This window comes from Chiloscyllium plagiosum, chromosome 19, assembly GCF_004010195.1.
Source record: "Chiloscyllium plagiosum isolate BGI_BamShark_2017 chromosome 19, ASM401019v2, whole genome shotgun sequence".
NCBI lineage: Eukaryota > Metazoa > Chordata > Chondrichthyes > Orectolobiformes > Hemiscylliidae > Chiloscyllium > Chiloscyllium plagiosum.
Window position 1 is genome coordinate 18,622,663 of NC_057728.1, and position 25,049 is coordinate 18,647,711.

A 25,049-nucleotide genomic window follows, 5' to 3' on the forward strand; every position below is an offset into this window, starting at 1 on the left:
TCCTAACCTGCAATCTTCTCCTGACCTCTCCGCCCCCACCCTCACTCCGGCCTATCACCCTCACCTTGACCTCCTTCCACTTATCACATTTCCAATGCCCCTCCCCCAAGTCCCTCCTCCCTACCTTTTATCTTAGCCTGCTGGACACACTTTCCTCATTCCTGAAGAAGGGCTTATGCCCGAAACGTCGATTCTCCTGCTCCTTGGATTCTGCCTGACCTGCGCTTTTCCAGCAACACATTTTCAGCTCTGATCTCCAGCATCTGCAGTCCTCACTTTCTTCTAATGTCCTGTACAGCCTCCACATGATCTCCCAACACCTAAACTCAATGCTCAGACCAAGAAAGGAAAGCATACTAAATGCCTTTTTCGCTATCTCATCTACTTATGACTCTACTTTCAAGGAGCTATGAACCTGCATGCCAAGGTCTCTTTGTTCAGCAGCACTCCCCAAGACCTTACCATTAAATGTATAAATCCTGCTCTGATTTGCTTTTCCAAAATGCAGTTCCTCTCATTTTATCTAAATTAACTTCTATCTGCCACTCCTTAGCCCATTGGCCCATCTGATCAAGGTTCTGTTGTACTCCTGAGGTAACCTTCTTCGTTGACCACTACACCTCCAATTTTTTGGTGTCATCTGTAAACTTACTAACTATACCTCCTATGCTCACATCCAAATCATTTATATACATGAAGAAAAGTAGTGGACACAGCACCAATCCTTGCAGCACTCCACGGGTCAAAGGCCTCCGGTCTGAATAGCAACCCTCTGTACCACCCTTTTGTCTTCTACCTTCAAGCCAGTTCTGTATCCCGATGGCTAGTTCTACCTGTATTCCATGAGATCTAATTTTGATAGCCAGTCTCCCATTAGGAACCTTGTCAAATGTCTTACTGAAGTCCATGTGGATCATGTTCACTGCTCTGCCCTCATCAATTCTCTTTTGAGATTTGTGAAGAAACCTCAATCAATATTCTTGTATGTGTGATGTTGGAAATGCAGAAGCTCTTTGATGGTTTCCTTCCTGCTGTAGACTTTATTTGTTTATTTAATTTATTGAGGTATAATATTTGCAAGGTCAGGGTGAATTGCATTGGAGAGCAGTGTAAGCTTATTCGCTTATCTTTGCAATCTAGGTGGTTTTAGTTCAGCGTTTTATGTAACTGGATGTTCCGACATAGTTATTAAAGTCAAATCATTCTGCTTGGCTCTGAATGATTCCAAGTTTGTTTACAAGATGGGCTTAATAGGGGTCCCAGACTGTTGCTATTAGCCAGTTTGGAACATACCAAGCCTTGTAGCAATCTAGAGTCTTTATTGTCTTTGTCTTTGGTTAGATTTCTCTTTTTTAAAAAATTCCAAGCATTTTGTTTGTGTTACTCACAGCACTTGGTTCATTTGGTGTATTGATGTCACTGAGGGAGGACACAAAGGAGCAGGTTTATTTGATGGGTGCAAGGTTGACAACCCACTGTTGCCTGCACCTTTTTATTGCATGTATGATATGGCATTTTGAGATACTTGTAAGTTGTTTATTTAATATCTAAGTCATTCTGCAGCTGTATTTGGTCTTCCAGTCCACACTTGGATGGTGCATGCAGCAGCCATCTGTACACAGCCTGACGTCTGGAGTTGAGACGAATGTTCTATCCTATGCTGTTCGTGTAGACCAGAGCGACAGTTCCCACTGTGCTATGCAGTGTAATTGATATTGAATTTAATATTTTCCCATCAGCACGTTGAATTTTCTTAATTAACCAAATTTCTATTCACTTGCGATGTCCACTTCTTATTCTGTAACTGGTTGGCTTTGACTGGTAGGATATTACATGAAGCCATTAAGAACTCCTTAATGTATCAGTTTTCGATTGGCTTATTGTTCTCTGGTAGAACTGTGTTCGATTTAAGAAAAACAGTGATCAATTGGCCTCCTTCTGAATTTGATTTTTGTGTTTACATCAATCTTATTTTAATTTAGGTTATATTTAACGTTTTGGCAAATGAATGTGAAAAGCCATTATTGTACATCAACTGTTATGGATACAGATGGTTGTCATTTGGAATAATTGAGTAACGCAAGTAATGTTACCGCCTTCAGTTACCTCCTTCTTAAAGTTCACATTTTAATAGTTGATTTTCAGAGTGAAGGATGATATACGGCAGTATTCCCCAGATGTCATTGCCTTTCTTCACGTATTTAAATAATGAAACCAGGCACAATTTTATTTTCACAGTACTTCGAGGTTTTGAGTAGGAATGTAGTCATAGACAAGGACATTCACAGGCTCGTGAAAAGGACAGACAGGTAGCAAATGAAATGTTAATGTAGAGATATATGAAGTGATGCATTCTGGTAGGAAGGATAAGGAGGCAATGGATGAAAGAGCCGTGGGTTTGGGTGACAAATGTACAGAAATTATTGATGCTGACAGGGCTAGTTGAGACAATGCCAAATAAAGCATGCAGAATCCTACATGCATAGAGTAGGAAAACAAGTTATAATGAATTTGTATAATACACTGGCTTTACCTCACCTGGATTAGTAAGTAATTTTAGTACACACTTTTTGGAAAGGTTAGTGAAGTATTTGGGAAGATGCAAGAAAGATTTAAAGTACTGTTTCTTGAGATGAGGGATATAGTTATTGTCGAAGCAGAAGTTGTTCTGTTTTGAGAATAACATTTTAGAGCAGCTCAGGATCATGAGCTGTCACCCAAAGCAGGTCGAAGGAAATAGTTCCCTTTGCAGGAAGGGCTGAGAATTTTGACAATAAATTTGAGGTGTTTGGTAAAAGACAGCTTGAAAGAATATTTATTTCCTTTTCATACAATTTTAGTAGGATCTGAAATGCATTGCTGAGGGGGTGGTGGCAGCAGATTACATCATAATTTTCAAAAGTGAATGAGAAAAGCACCTGAGGATGAAAAAAATATGCAAGGTTACCAGGAATTGATAGTTGAGTGGGACCAGCTGTCTCATTGTTACAGTGAGAGAACATGACAGATGAGGCAAATAGCTGCCCTCTATCCTGTAAATGCTTTATGATTTGATGAAGTAACGTTCTTCCTTGCTGACAGTTACAACTAGACAGTCACACAGTGCAGGAAAGACCATGCAACATAGAAACAATTAGAGCCTTGTGGCTTGAATTGCTACCTTGTGTTGTAAATACATTTATGTGCAATATTCACAAATTGAGTTTATAAAGAGGGGATAGCATGGATAAGCAAGAGCTGCTTCCTTTGATGGAGAAGCATGTAACCATAGCATATCGACAGAAGGATTACAGGAAAGTTGAGGAAATACTTGTGGATCTGGAACTCGGTGCCTGAAAGGGGTTGGCAAGAACCTATATTTAATAGCAAAATACACATGGAACATTGCAATGCAGTACAGGTCCTTTGGCTCTATATGTTGCACTGCCCTGTGAAACCAATCTGAACTCCATCTAACCATTCCAGTCTCGTCTGTATGCCTATCTAATGACCACTTAAATGCCCATAAGATTGGCAAGTCTACAACTGTTGCAGGCAGGGCGTTCCATGTCCCTACTACTCTCTGACATCTGATATTTGTCCTGTATCTATCCCCCCTCAATTTGAAGCTATGCCCCCTCATGTTAGCCATCACCATCCTAGAAAAAAAGCTCTCGCTGTCCACCTGATCTAACCTTCTGATTATCTTGTGTGTCTCAATAACATCACCTCTCAACCTTCTTCTTTCTCACGAAAACCACCTCCAGTCCCTCAACCTTTCCTCGTAAGACCTTCCCTCCATACCTAGGCAACATCCTAGTAAATCTCCTCTGAACCCTTTCCAAAGCTTCCACATCCTTCCTGTAATGCAGTGACCAGAACTGCACACAATAGTCCAAGTGCAGCCACACCAGAGTTTTGTGCAGGTGCAGCATGACCTCATTGTTCCAAAAATCGATCCCTCTACCAATAAAAGCTAACTGTATACCTTCTTAACAGCCCTATCAACCTGGGTGGCAACTTTGAGGGATCTATATACATGGGCACCGAGATTTCTCTGCTCATCTACACTGCCAAGAATCTTACCATTTGCCCAGTACTCTGCATTTCTATTACTCCTTCCAAAGTGAATCACCTCACACTTTTCTGCATCAAACTCTCATTTGCCACCTCTCAGCCCAGCTCTGCAGCTTATATGTATTAGCATTAGAAGAATTAGAATCCCATCAGTTTGGAAACAGGCCCTTTGGCCCAACAAGTCCACACCGACCCTCTGAAGAGTATCTTACCCAGACTGATTCCCTATCCTACGTATTTATCCTGACTAATGCACCTAACCTATACATTCTTGAATACTATGGGCAATTTAGCATTGCCAATTCACCTAACCTACACATCTTTTGGATTGTGGGAGGAAACCGGAAGAAACCCATGTAGACACGGGGAGAATGTGCAAATTCCATACAGACAGTTGTCCGAGGCTGGAATTGAACATGGATCCCGGGGGCTGTGTGGCAGCAGTGCTCACCACTGAGCCACCGTGCCACCTCCCATCTATGTCCCTCTGTAACCTATAACCTCCTTTGGCAGTAACCACAACTGTACAGACCTTAAGTGTCATCCACAAATTTACTAACCCCATCCTTCTACAACCTCATCCAAAACAGATCCTTGCGGTACCCCGCTAGTAACTGAATGCTAGGATAAACATTTTCCATTAACCACCACCCTCTGTCTTCTTTCAGCTCACCAATTTCTGATCCAAACCACTAAATCACCCTCCATCGCATCCCTCCCTATTTTGTGAAGTAGCCTACCATGGGGAATCTTATCAAACGCCTTACTGAAATCCATATACACCACACCAACTGCTTTACCCTCATCCACCCGTTTGGTCACCTTCTCAAAGAACTCAATAAGGTTTGTGAGGCACGTCTACCTTTCACAAAACTGTGCTGACTATCCCTAATCAATGTATTCCTATCGAGGTGATTTTAAATCTTATTGCTTATAACCTTTTCCAACACTACCCACTACTGGTCTATAATTAGCAGGGCTGTCTCTACTCCCTTTCTTGAACTAGAGAACAACATTTGCTATCCTCCAGTCTTCTGGCATTCATGTTGTAGACAATGATGACACAAAGATTAAAGCCAAAAGCTTGGCAATCTCCTCCCTGGCTTCCCAGAGAATTCTAGGATAAATCCCATCCGGCCCAGAGGATTTATCTATTTTCACACTTTCCAGAATTTCTAACACTTCCTCCTTATGAATCTCAACCCTATCAACTCGACAACGTTATCATTTTCTAGTGTGAATACGGATGAAAAATATTCATTTAGTGCTTCCCCTATCTCCTCTGAGTCCATGCACAACTTTCCACTACTGTCCTTGCCTGGCCCTAATCTTACTCTAGTCATTCTTTTATCCCTTGTATACGTATAGAAAGCTTGAGGGTTTTCCCAATCCTATCCGCCAACAACCTTTCATGTCCACTCCTCGCTCATGTTAGCTCTTTCTTTAGGTCTCTCATGGCAACCTTGTAACTCGCAATTACCCTAACTGAGTCTTTACATCCCATACTAACATAAGTCTTCTTCCTCCTCTTGACAAGAGATTCAAGTTCCTTAGTAAACCACAGCTCCTGCACTCAACAAATTCCTCCCTGTCTGACAGTTGTATACTTATCAAGGACATGCAGTAGCTGTTCCTTGAATAAGTTCCACATTTCTATTGTGCCCAACCTTGCAGCTTTCTTCCCCATCATAAATCTTGTCTAATCGCACTGCAATTGCCTTTCCCCCAGCTGTAGCTCTTCCCCTCCAGTGTATACCTATCCCTTTCGTTCGTTAAAGTAAACATAACCATATTGTGGTCACTATCACCAAAGTGCTCACCTACCTCCAATTTAACACCTGGCTGGGTTCATTACCCAGTATTAAATCTAATGTGGCCTTGCCCCTTGTTGGCCTGTCTGTATACTGTGTCAGAAAACCCTCCACACAATGGACAAAAACTAACCCTTCTAAAGTACTTGAACAAAGGTATTCCCAGTCAATATTGAAGACCCCCATAACAACTACCCTGTCGCTCTCACTCCTACAGAGAATCATCTTTGCTATCCTTTTCCTCTAAATCTCTCGATGTATTCGGAGGCCAATAGAAAACTCACAACAGGGTGACCTCTCCTTTCCTGTTTCTAATGTTAGCCTGTACTACCTCAGTTGACGAGTCCTCAAATGTCCTTTTTGCAGCCATAATGCTGTCTTTAACTAACAATACCTCCTCGTCCTCCTCGCAAACCCCCCCCCCCCCCAAAAAAAAACTCCTGTTTTCTGTTCTTACTGAAAAATCTGAATCCTGGAACATGCAACAACCATTCCTGTCCCTGCTCTACCCATGTCTCTGAAATGGCCATAACACTGCATTCCCAGGTACAGAACAGAGGAGGACTAACTTGCCTGTGGCAGTCAAATGTGCTCTGAGATTGCGGTTTCTTTCATTTCATTTTTGAAATAAAATTTTTATTATTTACGTATGGGATGTGGCCTTTGTTGGCCAGTCCACCATTTATCACCTATCCCTAATTACTCATGCGGTAGTTCAGAGTCAGCCACATGGCTGTGGGTCTCGAGCTGCATGTAGGATACAGGCAGGTAAGGGTGCCAGATGCCCTTCCCTACAGGGCAGTTGTGAACCAGGTGGATTTTAATGATAGTCAGTGGTTACATTGTTACAATGAGGCTCACTTTTAATTTTGGATTTCTTGAATTCAGATTTCACTATTTGCTATGGTGGGATTTGAAAATGTCCTTTTAGTTTTTTTCATAAGTTTAAAAGTTGAATGCTTGTAAATTTTTTTTTTTCCCCCCTTGAGAAGTTATGATGCACTTTAGAATAAGTAAATAGGATAGAATGAATTTAAGCTGCTCCACTGTCTTGCATTGTAACTAAAGCACATGCAGTTGTTACAGCAAATAATGTTCTCTCTCTTTTTGTGCAGCAATTGTAAATTAAAAGTACCCAATTATGGCAGGGTATGCAAGCAATGCAAGTGTTGTTCACCGGCAATCTGATGCCGTGATTAAGTAATTTGCGTGAAGCATACTTAAAATAGTGCTGTTCTCTGTAAAAGATAGTAATTTATGGTTTCTAAACAAAATGTACAGAGTTTTTCAGAATTTATATTGATGTATTCTAGCTTTTGAATTATTGCAGTGCCAGTATGTAAAGAATAATGCTTGTCAAATGATTGTGAGGCAACAATTTATTTTTAAGAATGATGTCATAAACTGCAAGAACAAATCCTGTGTGGTTAATAAAGTTACCTGAACTCAAGATTTAACTGGGCTTGTTTTGTTTTTTAAGCTTGCTTTTTCCTCCAAGCTGGTTCAAAGCACTAATTGCCATATAAATGAGAATCATTGGAACAACTTCTTCCATAATGAACACTCTTGGCAAATCTCTGGGTGAAAGATAAGAACCCAGTTGATGGAATGGGATCCCCTTTGAGAGGCACTCATCTATAAAACGAAGGTTATTCATTGAATTTAATTTCTCACAATTAAATTCATTCTTCCATATGTGTAAATCAGGAGAAGTGAATCATATGCCTGGAAGGCCCATCTTTTGTGTAAGGGGATTTATAAAGGTAAGTATTATTTTTATCCTCTGAACTGGATTCCCCACATTTTATTAGTTCTCTTTCTTCAAATTGTGTTGGGCTTAAAATATGGTGAGTCCTATTTCTAATGACTTTATATAGTAACTTGCATTACAGGGTCACATTAGCTTGTGGAATACTATTCTTTTGTGATTCTGCATTTTGCCTTATGGATGAATTGGCTGACGCATTGTTTAAACATTTTTGTGTTTGTAATCAAAGGTAAAATCCAGCAAATTTTGACGCGATGAAAATCATCTTTTGATATAAGTATCTTGCAAAACTTTTATTTGGTAATGTATTTTTAAATGGTTTTTAGTCCAGCTCATCCCTAACTGCACATTGCCTCCCTTAGGAGAATGGGGTCAGGTTTCCTTGAGTGCATGTAATTGATGGTCTCAGCAACTGTGTTTTTACATAATCTGTTGAATGTAATGATGTACCTTTTTGAGAAGCTTTATTTGGGATGGTGGGGAGAAAACTGACATTAAGCCCCAAGGGTCACAGGTAGGTTTTGAGGAACATCTAGGCAAAAGTGAGTACTGCAGATGCTGGAGATTAGAGCCAGGAGTGTGGTGCTGGAACAGTACAGCCAGTCAGACAACATTTGAGGAGCAGGAAAATCAGCTTTTTGGGCAAATGCCCTTCATCTGGAACATCTGTGGTTCTCTTTTCAATCTATAGAAGGTGGATAGGGAATTCCAGGCTGAAGGCCATGGCTGAAAATGATGGTAGCAGGCATTTGGTTGGTGGAGGGGGGTGCACACAACTAAAATCTGAGAACAAAAGACAAAAAGTTTGAAATGTTTTAACTAGGGGAAGGTTCTATCTTCCCACCGTAAACTCTATCAAATCACAGTTCTTCTCACAACCAATACCATAGTAAACTGATCATTTGGCCATTCATTGTTGGCCTTGTGTGCAAGCATTACCATTTTGCGATCTTAGTATGAGAGCAGTGTGTGATGGGTGCCAGGCGTAGTGCAAGAATGAACTCCAGTTAATTATTAGTGAAGAAATCTCTATATTAATAGGAGGTTCACTGTTAAAATAAATACTAATTTTGTTAATTATTGCCATCTCAGCTCTTCCATTGAAAGTGCTATTATTTAAGAATCGATGTGTCTTAAAGTCCCTGGACTTGAGTTTAAAATCCCAGCTAGCGTTTGTGTAAAACATAAAGCGTATTGTCTTGTTGGAGATGCTACCTTTAGAATATCTGCCCTGTTTGCCATGTGACTGTCTGAAAGATCTATTTGACACTGGTAGGATAACAGTGCATTCTCCAGTGCCCTGATCAATATTTTTCTCACAACCAGTACTATAGTAAACTGATCATTTGGCCATTCATTGTTGGCCTTGTGTGGGAATAAATTAGCTGCTTTTTGCTTAGATAAGCATTTACAGTTCAAAAGTATTACATTAGCTATATAATATTTATTACATAGATGCATTGCTATCCTACCCTTTCTCAATTCTTTTTTTTTTGCTGCTGTCACTCCCAACATTTACTGTTCTTGTCCACATTAACACTAGCATGGATAAGAAAAGGAATAGTTATCTGCCACAAGCTGCATCACATCTTACATCTTTGACCTGTTGTATGAAATCCTCCATTCTTCTTGATCATTTCAGGTTCTATCTTTTCCCACCATAAACTCTATCAAATCACAGTTCTTTAGACTCCAGCCTATCCCAGAGATGATAATAGCAAATGAGCAAGTTTTGGTTTTGAAATATAATTTTGTTCATGGAGGTGAACATATCAACTTAATTTGCACACCATAATGTTCCAGAATCAGAAGGGAATTTTTTTAATAACTTCAATTGAGAAAACACCCATTTCTATTAATACTTATATATTAGATATAATACTTCTGGAGTAGAAATGAACTTGTATCTTTCTGACATAAATCAAAGTTTTAATTTATTGTTTCTGAGGTAGATCCTAATTAAAACTCCAGGGAGTAAAAGGGCAGCAACAGACAAAACTCAAAAGATAACTGACCCTTGCAGTTTCCAAGAAACTGTAAACAAACTGAGATTTGGAAATCAAAACACTGGAAAACTAAGCCTGTTAAAAGATATAAAGGGACATAGAGTCGTAGAGATATTCAGCATGGACGTGGACCCTTCATTCCAACGCGTCTAAGTCAACCAGCTATTCTAAATTTATCTAGTCCCATTTGCCAGCATTTGGCCCATATCCCTCCTAAACCCTTCCTATTCATATCCCCATCCAATTGCCTTTTAAATGTTGTTGTAATTCTACCAGCCTCCATACTTCCTCTGGCAGCTCATTCCATACACACACCATCCTCTGTGTGGAAAAAGTTACCTCTTGGGTCCCCTTTACATCTTTCCCCTCTCACTCTAAACCTATGCCCTCTATTTTTGGACTCCCTGATACTGGGAAGAAGACCTTTTGTCTGTTTACTCTATCCATTCCCTTCATGATTTTTATGAACCTCTGTAAAGTTCAGCCCCTCCCAAGAGCCCAAACCTTCTAACCCTGGCAATATACTTGTAGATCTGGATGTAGGTTTGATTGCTGAGCTGAAGGGTTCATTTTCAGATATTTCATCATCATACTAGGTGACATCTTCAGTGAGCCTCTGGACGAAGCCACTTGAATCTTTCCTGAGCCCTTTCAAGCTTCACAACGTCCTTCCTATAGCAGGGAGACCAGAATTGCACACTGTATTCCAAAAGTGGCCTAACCAATGTACTATACAGCTGCAGCATGACCTCTCAACTTCTCGATGCACTGACCAATAAAGGCAAGCATTCAAAACCCCACCTTCACTATCCTACCGACCTGTGACTCTGCTTTCAAGGAACTGTGAACCTGCACTCCGAGGTCCCTTTGTTCAGCAACACTCCCTAGGACCTTACCATTAAGTGTATAAGTATGCTCTGATTTGCCTTTCCAAAATGCAGCACCTCACATTTATTTAAATTAAACTGCATCTGGCACTCCTTCGCCCATTGACCCATCTGATCAAGATCCCATTGTACCCTGAAGTAACCTTCTTCACTGTCCACTACACCTCCAATTTTGGTGTCATCTGCAAACTTTCTCACCATATTTCCTATGTTCATATCCGAATCGTTTATATAAATGACAAAGCAATGGACCCAGCACCGATCCTTATGGTAACTGATCGTCACAGGCCTCAAGTTTGAAAAGCAACCCTCCACCACCATCCTCTGTCTCCTTTCTTCGAGCCAGTTGTTTATCCAAATAGCTAATTCGTCCTTTATTCCATGTACTCTAATCATGTATCTATTCAAGCTGTGCAGTAGCAGTTAATGAATTCAGTGCAGTGCAAGCAAGCTCAATAAGATGATAATGACAAGAGGTTAGATTTAGAAGCTAAGAATAAGTTGGAGCAGCCTTTGTGTTTCTCAAACATTAATAGGTCTACATCATCCAAGACTGAGTTAACTGTTTTCTATAGATTGTTTCAGTGGAACTCTGGTTAGGATTAGCTTATGGAAAAATATGTGCTGAAATTCCTTGAGGAAGACAGTTTGTGACTTTGTGTGTCTGCTATCTGAGTTGCAATTTATAGTTTATATTGAGCTATAATTTACCTGTTTATCCTATGCACTAACATGCAGAATTAATATTCAGTGTTGGTTTTGTTGATTCCTGCATATTTCTGTTTTAAATAATGGAACCTTGTGGCTTCATTCTTTTAGTAAAGAACTGGAATCTTGTATTTTAAAAGTTGCTGGTCTCTACTGAGACTGTAACAATATGAATTGTGTTTTTGTTGTCTCAGCTTTTGTCAATGACATAATGAATAGTTTTATTTTTGTTGAATTTAGACTAGTAATCCAACTAAATGGTGAGGTTATTCTTTTCAATTTTTTTTTTCAGTAACACCAAAATGGCAAAGAGGACTGCAGACAAGGAACTAACTGACCGAAATTGGGATCAGGAAGAAGAATCTGAAGAGGTTTGTACCGTTTCTGTGAATGATGAATGCTGCCAAATTGGCATATTAGTGTATATGGTTTTCTGGATTAGGGGATGGGTTGAAGACAATTTTACATCTTGTTTAAGGAATTGATCTATTCAATTTGATTTAGGGCAAGCATCAACTATCAGAAAGCTACTTGGACGGAGAGAATGAAAGTGAATGGGGATGTTTTAATCTTGCAAATAAACACCTCATACTATATACTCCAATGTTGAATAAGTATGTCAAATGAATACTTTTATTTTCACTTTGATGTTGGGATAGAGTAGAATCCCTACAGTATAGAAAAAGGCCAAATGAGTCTGCACCGATCTGCCAAGGAATATCCCACCCATACCCAGTATTGCAGCTGTGCAAGAAGGCAGCTCTACCACCAACTTCTCAAGGCTAACTAGGGACTGAATAAATATGAAGTCCCTATCCCCCAAGTGAATTTTTAGTGAACTTTTGAACATTTAAAAAAAATAAATAAATCTGAGGTATTTGGTGGAAGTTTAGAGCAGAGACGTCTTTAACTATATTTTGAAATGGTATGCAACCTATCATGTTAAAGCAGTGGGACTGTTGGAACATACCAGCTGCAAGTAACAACATATTTCATGAGACCATAACAGTAGAGGCTGCTTTAAGCTTATGTGAAGTAGAAGTCTGAAGTTGAACAGTACCAGACTGTACTTTAATGTTAGGTTTGATACTTGAGTGAAACATTGGAAATACGCAGCAAGTCAGAAAGTATCTGTAGAGAGAGAAACTTAGCTAATGTTTGAAGTCAATGTTTTGATGAAATGGCAGGTGACAATGTCTAATTTAAAAAGTAATTGACTCAATCTTGGCTCAGTTTCTCTTTTTATTGACGCTATCTATGCTACTGAGTAGTTTCAGCATTGTTTTGCGGGATTTCTTTGTCAAGATGTGTACAGAATTGAGGGACATGGGTTAGATTGGAATACAGGTCATTCCACTATAACTCGTGTTTCGTTACTGCAAATTTGTTGTAGTGCAATTGACACATTGGGGACATCGTTTCTAAAGCGTGAACTTTTGGCTGTGACGTAATTACATCGTCAACACTTTAAGCACTGTTTCTAAAGAGCAATTTTTCTATAATGTGGGGTTGCACAAGAAGGCAACCAGTGTTATGGAAGAACTACCTGTAATCTCTTCCCTTGGTAGAAGGATCAATAGCCTGGTCGCATAGATTTAAGATAAAGGGCAGGTGATTTAGAGGGGATTTGAGGAAGATATATTTATCATTCAGAAGGTGGTAGGTATCTGGAACCTGCTGCCTGAGTGTGCTAGAAGTAAGAATCATTACAACATTTTAAAGTATTTTTTGATTATCACTTGAAATGACACAGCATACACAGCTATGTGCTGGAAGATGGGACTAGGGTAAATAGGTGCTTGAAGACTGGTATGGTCACAGTAGCTTGAAGAACTTCTCTCAATGCTGTGAGACCCTGTGGTAAGCCCAATTTTACGATTCCTGTCACTACAGTAAATATAACATTGTAGAAAACTCCTCATTATTCACTTTTTTAAAAAGCTGTGCTTGACTGGGTGCTCCATTTTTATTCTGCATTGTTGCTTGATTTGCTTTTCATGCTGTTCCATTTGATAACTTCAGTTGTTCACTGGGCTAAAATGATTCAGGTCCAGTAGGTTCTTCAGGCTATCAACCTGAAATACTGCACTAATTTCATATCCAAGGTGGATCCATTTATTCCTCCTCCATGCAGCCTTAATTCATTCTCCCAGCCATATTCAATTCTCAGAGGAAGTTCTAGAGTGCAACAAAAGTACAATAGTCTCAGCTCAGGTTGAGCAAAACTGTATAGCTACAATGTTGCACAACATCCAGAAGAGAGAAATCCAGAACTAACCTATAAATATCCTGTTTTTTTTTTTAACATGTTGGTGGCAGATCATACTGTGGTTATTGTATTATGGTGGTGTTTTCCTTTCGTTTTTAGTGTTTATTTGCAAGGCTAAGGCAGGGTAAAGGCTGGAATATGGAAGAGCTCGCATTAAATCAGCAGGACCCACTAATTTGTGTTGCGCTCTCTCTGCTGTATTTGTTTTTGGTGGTGATTTAAGCACATGCACGCCAAAACCTTTAAACAAAATGGTATCTTACATACTTTCTTGCCAGTATCTTGGACTACATTTGGCAAAAAGAAGGTACCACTGACCCAATTTGGACATCCCCCAACTTTTTTAAAACCTACCTTCCTTCTGACTTGAATAATTCAGTGTTTTTTGGCTTATAATACAGGCAATGGCACATCCAATCTCCTTGCAGCACGATTTCAAGGCAACAACTTAATCATGACCTGATATATTATAGTTTTAGAATCATAGAATCTCTACACTGCAGAAGTGGGTCATTTGGCTTAGAGTCCATACTAACCTTTTTTAAAGAGCATCCCACCCAGACTAACACCCCTGCTCCCACCACCTATCACAACCCTATATTTCCCATGACCTATCCCCCTAACCTACACATCTTTGGACTGTGGGTGGAAACTGGAGCACCCACAAACCCATGCAGACACTGAGAGAATGTGCAAACTCCACACAATCACCCAAGGCTGGAATTAAACATGGATCCCTGGTGCGGTGAGGCAGCAATGCTGACACTGACTCACTGTGCCACCCCCAACTTGAGATAAATATTTGGTCAGGTTAAAAGCAGTATGGATAAGAAATTAGCTAAAGGATAGCAAACAATTGCAGTGAATAACCTTTTTTTTTGTGTGTTGAAGGTATACAGTAGGGTTCTTCAGAGGTCAATTATGAAGAGCACTGCTTTGCATGATAAATTGAACTTTGAGGTTGTGCCTTGCACATCTAGAGTTTGCAGGGGACAACAACCAGGAAGTAGTATAAATAAATAACTTGGGGATCTAAATGGACAAGTCCCTAAGTTTGCAGAGTACATTTGAAGCATGTGGATTAATTTGGGCATACAGATTTGAGCTTCAAAAGGCAAGGTATGAAATGCAAAAACAAGTAAACTATGATGGACTTCTATTAAACCCTGGGCTAGCCTCAGCGGGAGCATTTTTACTTTCTTTTTTCATACGCTCTGAGTATTGCCTAACCTTGAGAAGGAAATAGCAAGTCATTACCTAGAACTGCTGCAGACAACCTGTGTAGATACACTCATGCTGCTATGAAAGGAAGGTCTTTGACAGCAGCTTAATTCTATGCAAAGTCAGTACAGTGTCGCTTGGAGGGAAACTTGCAGGTGGTGACATTTCTAAGTGTCTCTTGTCCTCTGCTTTTGTTAGGTGATGGAAATCGGGGATATGAAAAGTGCTGTCAAAGGAGGCTTGGTCGGTTGCTGCAAAGCATCTTAAAAATGGTTAACACTGCTGCCATTGTCTCCTAGTTGTGGGAAAATGAAATCTTAAGGTGGTTGAAGGGATAACATTAAGCAGGCATCTTTTTTTTTCCTGGATGATGTTGACTGACTTGTGGTGTTGTAGCTGTACTCATCCAAGCCCATGTGCATGTGTCCTTTCACAGTCCAACCATGAGATGCTTCTTCATTGTGTAAATATTTTAGTATTCTCCATGGAGTAGAAAGGTGAAAAGGAGTTATTTATTGAAGTGTTCAAAATAACGAGCATGGCAGAAAGTAATAAAAATAAAATGAAAACAAAATACTCTGGATGCTAGAAATCTTCAAATAAAAACAAATTGCTGGGGAAGCTCAGAAGGTCTGGCAGCATCTGTTGAAGCAGAAACAGCATGTTTTGAGTCTGATCACTCGTCAGGACTTAGCTGAAGTCATGTTGGATTCAAAACATTAATATGTTTCTCGCAGCATAGATGCTGCCAGATGTGCTGAGTTTCTCCAGCTTTTTCTGGGGATAAAGCCTTTCACCACTGGGAGCAATTTCCTTTTTTAAAATCTAAAAGGGACCATAGGAAAAGTAATTGCGGGCATTTTGAAGAATGTAGCCTGAAAGAAGTGGAGGCAGATCAGGTGGGACTTTTCAAAAGGAATTGCATAAATTGTTGAGGGGAAGAACCTTTTTTTTTTTTTTTTGGCAATAAGTAAAAGTGGGGCCTCAATTACTTTTCCCATCTTCCAGAAGAAATGGTTTTAATTGGAAGATGACAGTTTCGGGGGTGGCACAGTGGCTCAGTGGTTAGCACAGCACCAGGGTCCCCGGTTCAATTCCAGCCTTGGGCGACTTTGTGGAGTTTGCACATCCTCCCCATGTCTGTGTGGGTTTCTTCCCACAGTCAAAGATGTGCAGGTCAGCTGAATTGACCATGCTTCATGGGCGGCACAGTGGTTAGCACTGCTGCCTCACAGTGCCAGAGATCCGGGTTCAATTCCCACCTCGGGCAACTGACTGTGTGTGGAGTTTGCACATTCTCCCCGTGTCTGCGTGGGTTTCCTCCGGATGCTCCGGTTTCCTCCCACAGTCCAAAAACGTGCAGGTTAGGTGAATGGGGTAAATGTAGGGGTATGGGTCTGGGTGGGTTGCTCTTCGAAGGGTCGGTGTGGACTTGTTGGGCCGAAGGGCCTGTTTTCACACTGTAGGTAATCTAATCTAAATTGTCTATGGTGTTAGGTGCGTTAGTCAGAGGGAAATGGGTCTGGGTGGGCTACTCTTCGGTGGATCGGTGTGGACTGGTTGGGCCGAAGGGCCTATTTCCACGCTGTAGGGAGTCTAGAATCTAATCAGAACTTCATTTTGACACTAGACTGTCAGCCTGGATTATGTTCAGAAAAATTTGCATTAGATATGTTGGTTGAAGGCAAGGCAAATTCAGTTATTGATAACTATCATCCTGACAGAAATGGGACTTGTGTCTTGATGGGCACATTTCTGATGAGCAATGGTGGGGCAAAGGTCTGTTGGAACTACATAGTGCCACTCTTGATTGTCATTGTGGGTGTCCTTATACCAAGGAGTCAAGTATGTTGCTGGAAAAGCATAGCAGGTCAGGCAACATCCAAGGAGCAGCAGAATCGACATTTTGGGCGTAAGGCCTTCATCAAGAATAATTCCTGATGAAGGGCTTATGCCCAAACTGTTGTTTCTCCTGCTCCTCGGATGCTGCCTGACCCGTGCTTTTCCAGCAGCACACTCTCAACTCTGATCTCCAGCATCTGCAGTCCTCACTTTCTCTGAGTTGGTCGAAGGGGAAATCAATGACGACAGTAGTTGAAGAAGGCAGCAAGCTATCATCTTCTCCAGGGCAACTAGGGATGGCAATAAATGGCTGGCTAGCAGTGCCATGAACAAATAAACACTTGAATGTTGTTTTAATCTGCATAGAATCTTGTTCTTAGAGCTATAAACTACCAGTTTCCAATACTTTTCAATGTGATGTGAGCACCTAACAGCTGAAGAACATTTTTTTTACAGCATTATATTATCCTTCCAGTATTTTGAATGAACACTTGTAAAGTGCCTTTATTATTGTGTAGAATAGCTTTGGCCAAGTAGACAATAGCAATATCCCACAAAATGAGGGATGAGAATTGCCAACTTTGGTGTTGCTCATGGAAGATTATGATGGAAAAGCCCAGAGTATTCCTTATTCTTCTTGGGAGTCAAAAATCTTTTTGAACCCAGAATCTCAAGATTCCAGGTAAGGATGCAGCTGCGTCATTCTGATATTTTATTGCATCTTCAATTCTTTTCCTTACTGTGGATAATACACTGAAATTATTGGTTAACATCTTTTCGTAACAGGTGCATTTTTTTGCTTTCTAGGCAGGTACTTTCTCGGTTGCAAGTGAAGATGTGCTGAAAAACAGAGCTATCAAAAAAGCAAAACGCAGAAATGTTCTCACTGAGGTAAGTCACTTAATTACTTTTTAAATATTAAAGTGCATTATGTGAAGGTTTTCACTTCCAGACAAAATATAATTGAAGCATTCTCCCAGCTTGGCTTTCCTGCTGTTCAGGATTTGGAGATATTGAGCCAGTCCCCATCTCTATGGATCAGGCACACTATAACAGCAAGTTAAAATTCATTTCCAAAATATATCAATGTGAGCAAGATATTCCCAAATGTAAATGTCCTTGAGTTCTGTCATAGTCATAGAAATGTACAGCATGGAAACAGACCCTTCGGTCCAACCCGTCCATGCCGACCAGATATCCCAACCCAATCTAGTCCCACCTGCCAGCACCTGGCCCATATCCCTCCAAACCCTTCCTATTCATATACCCATCCAAATGCTTCTTAAATGTTGCAATTGTACTAGCCTCTACCACTTCCTAATTTTTTCAGTACAGTCAATAGTTGTTATTTAAGAAACACAACAAGTGCAGAAGCACATAATGGAATACCACATACAACAATGTGAACGACCATAATCTCATTGAATGGTGCAAACATGCTAAATAATCTGTTTCTGTTTGGAATGATCAGATGGCCTGACAGTGTGACATTGGGTGATGTATAAATATTTGTCAGGGTACAAAGAAATCTTCTGCTGTTCTTCAAAATAGTGTTAATGGCTATTATACATTCAGGTGAATACGTCCATTATGAAATACAAAATCTCAGACAATGCAATGCCCCCACAGTCCTTCACTGGAGTTCTAGCCCGGATTTAGCCCTAACAGCTTAAGCATCGAACCCCATAACTTTCTGATTCATTTGTAAGAAAGCTGCCAACTGAGGTCTATGCATTAGCTGGCTACCTTTGGGCAAGTCTTTTCTTATGTATGAACCATGCAAGTAGGAACAAAGGATTAGAGAGAGAGAATAGGAATTGAGAATGTGAGTGAAAGATAAGGGGTGGCTGTGAAGTTTAATGGAGAATTTCTGGCCAATCTGAACTGTACAAGAACGTGGCAATGAGATAACTGCATGCCATGCATTTTTGTCACATTACATTAAAATAGGGAGGTGTCTCACTTTTTGGCACACTTGCTGAATGAATTAAGTTGTTATTTTTCTTATTGTAATCCACTGTGTTGATCTATGCCATTGCCATTACAGAGCACTGCCATCTCCTGGCAAACAACCTCAGACAGTGGTTGCATGTGATTAGCTGTTGGAAAGTGGGTTTCCTTCTTCTGGCAACATTTAACGGCATGATGCCTCTCGCAGTTGATCAGTAAGTCAGGACATTGCAATGCTGGAGTGAGCATCAGTTGTGGGAAGGATTTCACTCTGATCATATATTGTTCTCTTGGACTACAAGAGCAAGGCAGCGGCCTAGTGGTTTATCACTGGATTATTAATCCACAGACCCAGGTAACGATCTGGGTACCTGGGCTTGAATCCTGCAGTAATTGAATATATACAAGGCTGAGTTAGGCCCCATTTTCTGTGGCTCCACACAATGGCCGCCTTGCTGATCTTTGAGGGGCCCTATTCTCTTCTTTTGTCCTTAATATATTTGTAAAAACCCTTTGGATTCTCCTTAATTCTATTTGCTAAAGCTATCTCATGTCCCCGTTTTGCCCTCCTGATTTCCCTCTTAAGTATATTCCTGCTTTCTTTATAATCTTCTAAGGACTCACTCGATCTATCCTGTCTATACCTGACATATATGCTTCCTTCTTTTTCTTAACCAAACCCTCAATTTCTTTAGTCATCCAGCATTCCCTATACCTGCCAGCCTTCCCTTTCACCCTGACAGGAATATACTTTCTCTGGATTCTTGTTATCTCATTTCTGAAGGCTTCCCATTTTCCAGCCGTCCCTTTACCTGCGAACATCTGCCTCCAATCAGTTTCCGAAAGTTCTTGCCTAATTCCGTCAAAATTGGCCTTTCTCCAATTTAGAACTTCAGCTTTTAGATCTGGTCTATTCTTTTCCATCACTATTTTAAAACGAATAGAATTATGGTCTCTGGCCCCAAAGTGCTCCCCCATGGACACCTCAGTCACCTGCCCTGCCTTATTTCCCAAGAGTAGGTCAAGTTTTGCACCTTCTCTAGCAGATACATCCACATACTGAATCAGAAAATGGTCTTGTACATACTGAACAAATTCCTCTCCATCTAAACCTTTAACACTATACGGCAGTCCCCAGTCGACGTTTGGAAAGTTAAAATTCCCTACCATAACTACCCTATTATTCTTACAGATAGCTGAGATCTCCTTACAAGTTTGTTTCTCAATTTCCCTCTGACTATTAGGGGGTCTATAATACAATCCCAATAAGGTGATCATCCCTTTCTTATTTCTCAGTTCCACCAAATAACTTCCCTGGATGTATTTCTGGGAATACCCTCCCTCAGCACAGTTGTAATGCTCTGCCTTATCAACAATGCCACTTCCCCCTCCTCTCTTGCCTCCCTTTTTTATATCCTTCCTGTAGCTTTTGTATCCTGGAACATTAAACTGCCAGTCCCTGAGCCCAGTCCCTGAGCCCAGTCCCTGAGCCCAGTCCCTGAGCCCAGTCCCTGAGCCCAGTCCCTGAGCCCAGTCCCTGAGCCCAGTCCCTGAGCCCAGTCCCTGAGCCCAGTCCCTGAGCCCAGTCCCTGAGCCCAGTCCCTGAGCCCAGTCCCTGAGCCCAGTCCCTGAGCCCAGTCCCTGAGCCCAGTCCCTGAGCCCAGTCCCTGAGCCCAGTCCCTGAGCCCAGTCCCTGAGCCCAGTCCCTGAGCCCAGTCCCTGAGCCCAGTCCCTGAGCCCAGTCCCTGAGCCCAGTCCCTGAGCCCAGTCCCTGAGCCCAGTCCCTGAGCCCAGTCCCTGAGCCCAGTCCCTGAGCCCAGTCCCTGAGCCCAGTCCCTGAGCCCAGTCCCTGAGCCCAGTCCCTGAGCCCAGTCCCTGAGCCCAGTCCCTGAGCCCAGTCCCTGAGCCCAGTCCCTCCCTCAGCACAGCTGTAATGCTATCCCTTATCAAAAAGGCCACTCCTCCTCCCCTCTTACCTCCGTTTCTATCCTTCCTGTAGCATTTGTATCCTGGAACATTAAGCTGCCAGTCCTGTCCATTCCTCAGTCATGTTCCTGTTATTGCTATGATATCCCAGTCCCATGTTCCTAACCATGCCCTGAGTTCATCTGCCTTCCCTGTTCGGCCCCTTGCATTGAAATAAATGCAGTTTAATTTATTAGCCCTACCTTGTCCCTCCCTGCCCTGACTGTTTTGACTCACTTCTGTTCTCAGCTGTACCCATCTCAGATTGATCTCCTTCCTCACTCTCTCCCTGGGTCCCAGCCCCCCCCACCTTACTAGTTTAAATCCTCCCAAGCAGTTCTAGCAAATTTCCCTGCCAGTATATTAGTCCCCTTCCAATTTAGGTGCAATCCATCCTTCTTGTACAGGTCACTTCTACCCCAAAAGAGATTCCAATGATTCAAAAATGTGAATCCTTCTCTCATACACCAGCTCTTCAGCCATGCATTCATCTGATCTATCCTCCTATTCCTGCCTTCACTAGCTCGTAGCACTGGGAGTAATCCAAACATTACTACCCTTGAGGACCTCCTCTTTAAATTTCTGTCTAACTCTCTGTAATCTCCCTTCAGAGTCTCAACCTTTTTTCCTTCCAATGTGGACAATGACCTCCTCCTGCTAGCATCCCCCCTGAGAAGATTCTGCACCCTCTCTGAGACATCCTTGATCCTGGCACCAGGGAAACAACACACCATTCTGCTTTTTCTCTGCTGGCCACAGAAACGTCTGTCTGTACCTCTGACTATAGAATCCCCTAACACAATTGATCTCTTGGAAGCCGACGTACCCCTCGTTGCATTAAAGACAGTCTCAACACCAGAAACCTGGCTCTTTGGGCTCCATTCCCCTGAGAATCCATCACCCCCTACATTTTCCAAAACAGCATACCTGTTTGAAATGGGTGTATCCACAAAAGACTCCTGCACTAGCTGCCTACCTCTCTTACCCTTCCTGGAGTTAATCCGTCTATGTGACTGTGTATCTGAGACTTTCCCCCCCTTCCTATAACTGCCATCCATCACATACTGTTGCTGTTGCAAATTCCTCATCGCTTCTATCTGTCTCTCCAACCAATCCACTCGATCTGATCAGATTCGCATCCAACAGCATTTATGGCACATATAATCCGCAGTCACCCTTAAAATCTCTTTGAATTCCCACATCTGTCAAGAAGTATATATAAACTGCAAAGGCCATTTTTGCTCCTTCGCAATCTACAGACCCAGAAAATAACACCATCTTATTCCTCTACAAATCCTGCCCCAGGTTAAAATAATAGCTATGGCTTATATTTTAAGTTTAATCAAGAGACTTATCTCCAAGAACATATAATCAAGAAAGAATCCACTATGCTGACTACTGCAGCCTTTCTCTTGGACAGACTTAAAACAACAATTAACTTATCTGATTCTGTGCTGTGAACTTCGCCCAACAGTTGTCAATTTAATAACATTATAGTTCCAGTGATGTGATGTTTTCACTTTTTGTAACATGGATTTTCTCAATAGACAATCAATTTATTATCCAAAGTTGTAATGGAGAATCTGCAGTGAAGTACTCCTTTTATCCATACCTTCCAAAAGCCAATGAAAATTGTCGTCTTTGTCTAATAGTGACTTTCAAAAACTGAAGTACCATTATTTTTATCTTTGCTTCACATTTATATCTATATTGTTGTCTGCTCATTTTCCTGGTAATGAATCCTTTTAGCCAGTAGTTAGTATGGTTAAGGTATGTTGCCAACTTGCTTTTTATAAGTTTGATTTGTGAAAATGAGAACTTCCTCCATTTTTGAGTCCTGGAGAGAACTAAAGCCGAACTAGGGAAGAGTTTTCATAACAGACACTTACTTGCGTTTATTTTGAGACATGTATATTTCCATTGGATGATTATCAAAAACATAATTTTAGAAAGGGCAAGAATGGTTGTTATATTTTAAAGTATTAAAGCTCCAGTTAGTTTATGTGGGCGGCACGGTGGCACAGTGGTTAGCACTGCTGCCTCACAGCGCCGGAGACCCGGGTTCAATTCCCGCCTCAGGCGACTGACTGTGTGGAGTTTGCACGTTCTCCCCGTGTTTGCGTGGGTTTCCTCCGGGTGCACCGGTTTCCTCCCACAGTCCAAAGATGTGCAGGTCAGGTGAATTGGCCATGCTAAATTGTCCGTAGTGTTAGGTAAGGCGTAAATGTAGGGGTATGGGTGGGTTGCGCTTCGGCGGGGCGGTGTGGACTTGTTAGGCCGAAGGGCCTGTTTCCACACTGTAAGTAATCTAATCTAATCAGAAACTACAATGAAGATTTTCTATTGATTTAACTTGAAGCTCTTATTTTTGTTACACATCCTACTTTGATCGTAATTCTATGTAGTTTGGGAATTTTTTTTAAATTGGCTTGCTTCTCTTCCCTGGTTTGATTTAGTGTAAGATTTGTGTTAAGGACTTTTTTTTTTTTGCTCATATATCTGTTGCACTTTGAAACATTGGCTTTATTTTGGCATTGTATGTTGATGGAATCAAATTAAGTGTAGAAGGGACCCAACAGTTAGCTTTTGTAATTCTGTGCTGGCAGGCCCCTGTTGTTCACTTCTGCACCAGAACCTGTCTGCGACAAAATAATCAAGCCATTAGTCATGATTTCCAATGGGGACAGTTAGTGGTAAAAGGGATGTTTGACTGAACGCCACTGATAAAGTTTGGCCTCGCAGGCACGCACACATCCTAGCTGACAAGTCAACATTGTAGGGACCCTGTGTAACATGGCAAAATTCAAAAAAGATCAACTTATCGAGGAACGTTGGCAAAGATCACATGATTCTTTGTGACAATCTCAAAGCTTGCAAGGATAATCTGTTGTCTTTCTTAGCTGTTCTGCATTGCAGTTCAAGGGATTGCCATGTAGAATGCCCTAGACTGTCTTTGTTTTTCAGTTATTGCTAACCTGGGTGAGCAAATAACATGGGGAAATTGTAGCAGTGCAACAAAGATTCCTTGCAGCCTTGTATTGCAGATGTGGGTGGCTATATCGTGCACATTGGGAGCAAACCTGGGAATCTTAAGGTGATTTGAAAATGTGGATTCCTGCCTCCCCTTCTCTTTTTTTTTGAGATTTGTCTCCATGTGCATTATGCAGTGTTATTCCCAGGAAAAATAGATTTTAATTCAGCAAGCATATTCTGTGTAGTTGAGGGAAAAAGAGCAAGCAGCAGTGAGGGCATTATCAAAACAAAGTATCTAAGTATCAAATAGTGAGAAAATAGTAATGTTGGAAGGGCAAAGGTCTATCAAATTAATATGAAGTATTAGTTTTAGAGGGTCTGTTTGCCAGCCATGAAAATTTGTTTAGTATTCCTTTTATCAACCACTGGCAATTCAAAGTTTGTTCACAGCAATATGCAGTATAATTTAGGTTTATAAATGAGAGTTCTAAAGCATGCGTAGTAAACTTTGAGAAAGTAATGTAGTCTTATTTAAATTTTTAAGAAATATTTAGACTTTAAAATATTACATTAAGCTGTTAACACTATGGAAAAAAAAATGTAGGTGCCTCAAGGGAAAGTTGTTAATACGTCTTTGATCCATCCTCTGTAATTATCCCAGGAGATTTGTATAGGTTAAAAAAAAAAGTACCATGCTTTCCCATGAAACTTGGGGTGTTTTATGATATTCAAAGAAATTAAATTCCAATTTGTTGTGAACCTATCTCTTGTTGCACTTGCCCTTTCAAAAATTAATGATTTTGTGTACTGGTTTGAATCTTGATGTTAGCATTCTTGTGATTAAAGCAGTACAGGCTATTCCTTATGAAAAACTACTGCATACTATCTTGGTCCATTCTGAATTGATTTAGCATTGGAATAACTAACATTTGAAGTTTCTTTAAATACCTGTGGAACATGTGACGTAGCTGCTACTTTAATAAGATTATGCAGTCCTTGGCTTTTTCTTTTCAGGGAGGTCATAAATGACGACAGACTCTGAAAAGTCTGGATGTAAAGGGTTATAGGGTTTTGTTAATAGCTAACATTTTGCCTCAGGCAGAAGGCTTTCCAGTTTTAAATAAAACACTTGTACAATAACAGGGAAGTGGCCAGTTCTCTCAGCTCAGCTTTTCTCTGGTTTGGTTTGAGTAGGTAGTGTAAAGAAAGGCAGCTGGACAAACAGAAGCTGGTCCATGCTGGTACTCTCTCTCTCTGACTTCTATCCTGTTAGAGCTTGTGTTTGATTTTACCTTTTTGTGCCAAGGACTGTTTATGGGGATTGTAGCAAGTATTTGGAACAGCATCATTAAGTTGGGATAGCCTGGGTTTTTGGATAGGATAAGTTATTCGGTTTTCTGTTGTGTGTGTGTTTCATTCAGTAATCTTGTAAATAAATTCTGCTTTTAAAACTAAAGTCATGGTGTTAAGTGGAGAGGAATTTGTGTGTACAAGAAAATTTTCTGATTCAGTATGTGGATGTATCTACTGCAGAAGGTACAAAACCTACACTTGGGAAATAAGGCAAGGCAGGTGACTGAAGTGTCAGTGGGG

General features: G+C 40.9%; 1 protein-coding gene across 2 annotated transcripts in view; it reads left to right on the forward strand.

Moving 5' to 3' along the window:
- The window catches only part of nup50 (nucleoporin 50), a 66,733-nt gene that overhangs the window by 4,685 nt on the left and 36,999 nt on the right, over positions 1-25,049 (forward strand). For both annotated transcript variants that reach the window (XM_043709228.1, XM_043709227.1), the window contains exons 2-3: positions 11,529-11,607; positions 17,376-17,459. In XM_043709228.1, the coding sequence (XP_043565163.1) occupies positions 11,539-11,607; positions 17,376-17,459 (153 nt within the window). In that variant the 5' untranslated portion in view covers positions 11,529-11,538. The remainder of the gene's footprint in view (positions 1-11,528; positions 11,608-17,375; positions 17,460-25,049) is intronic.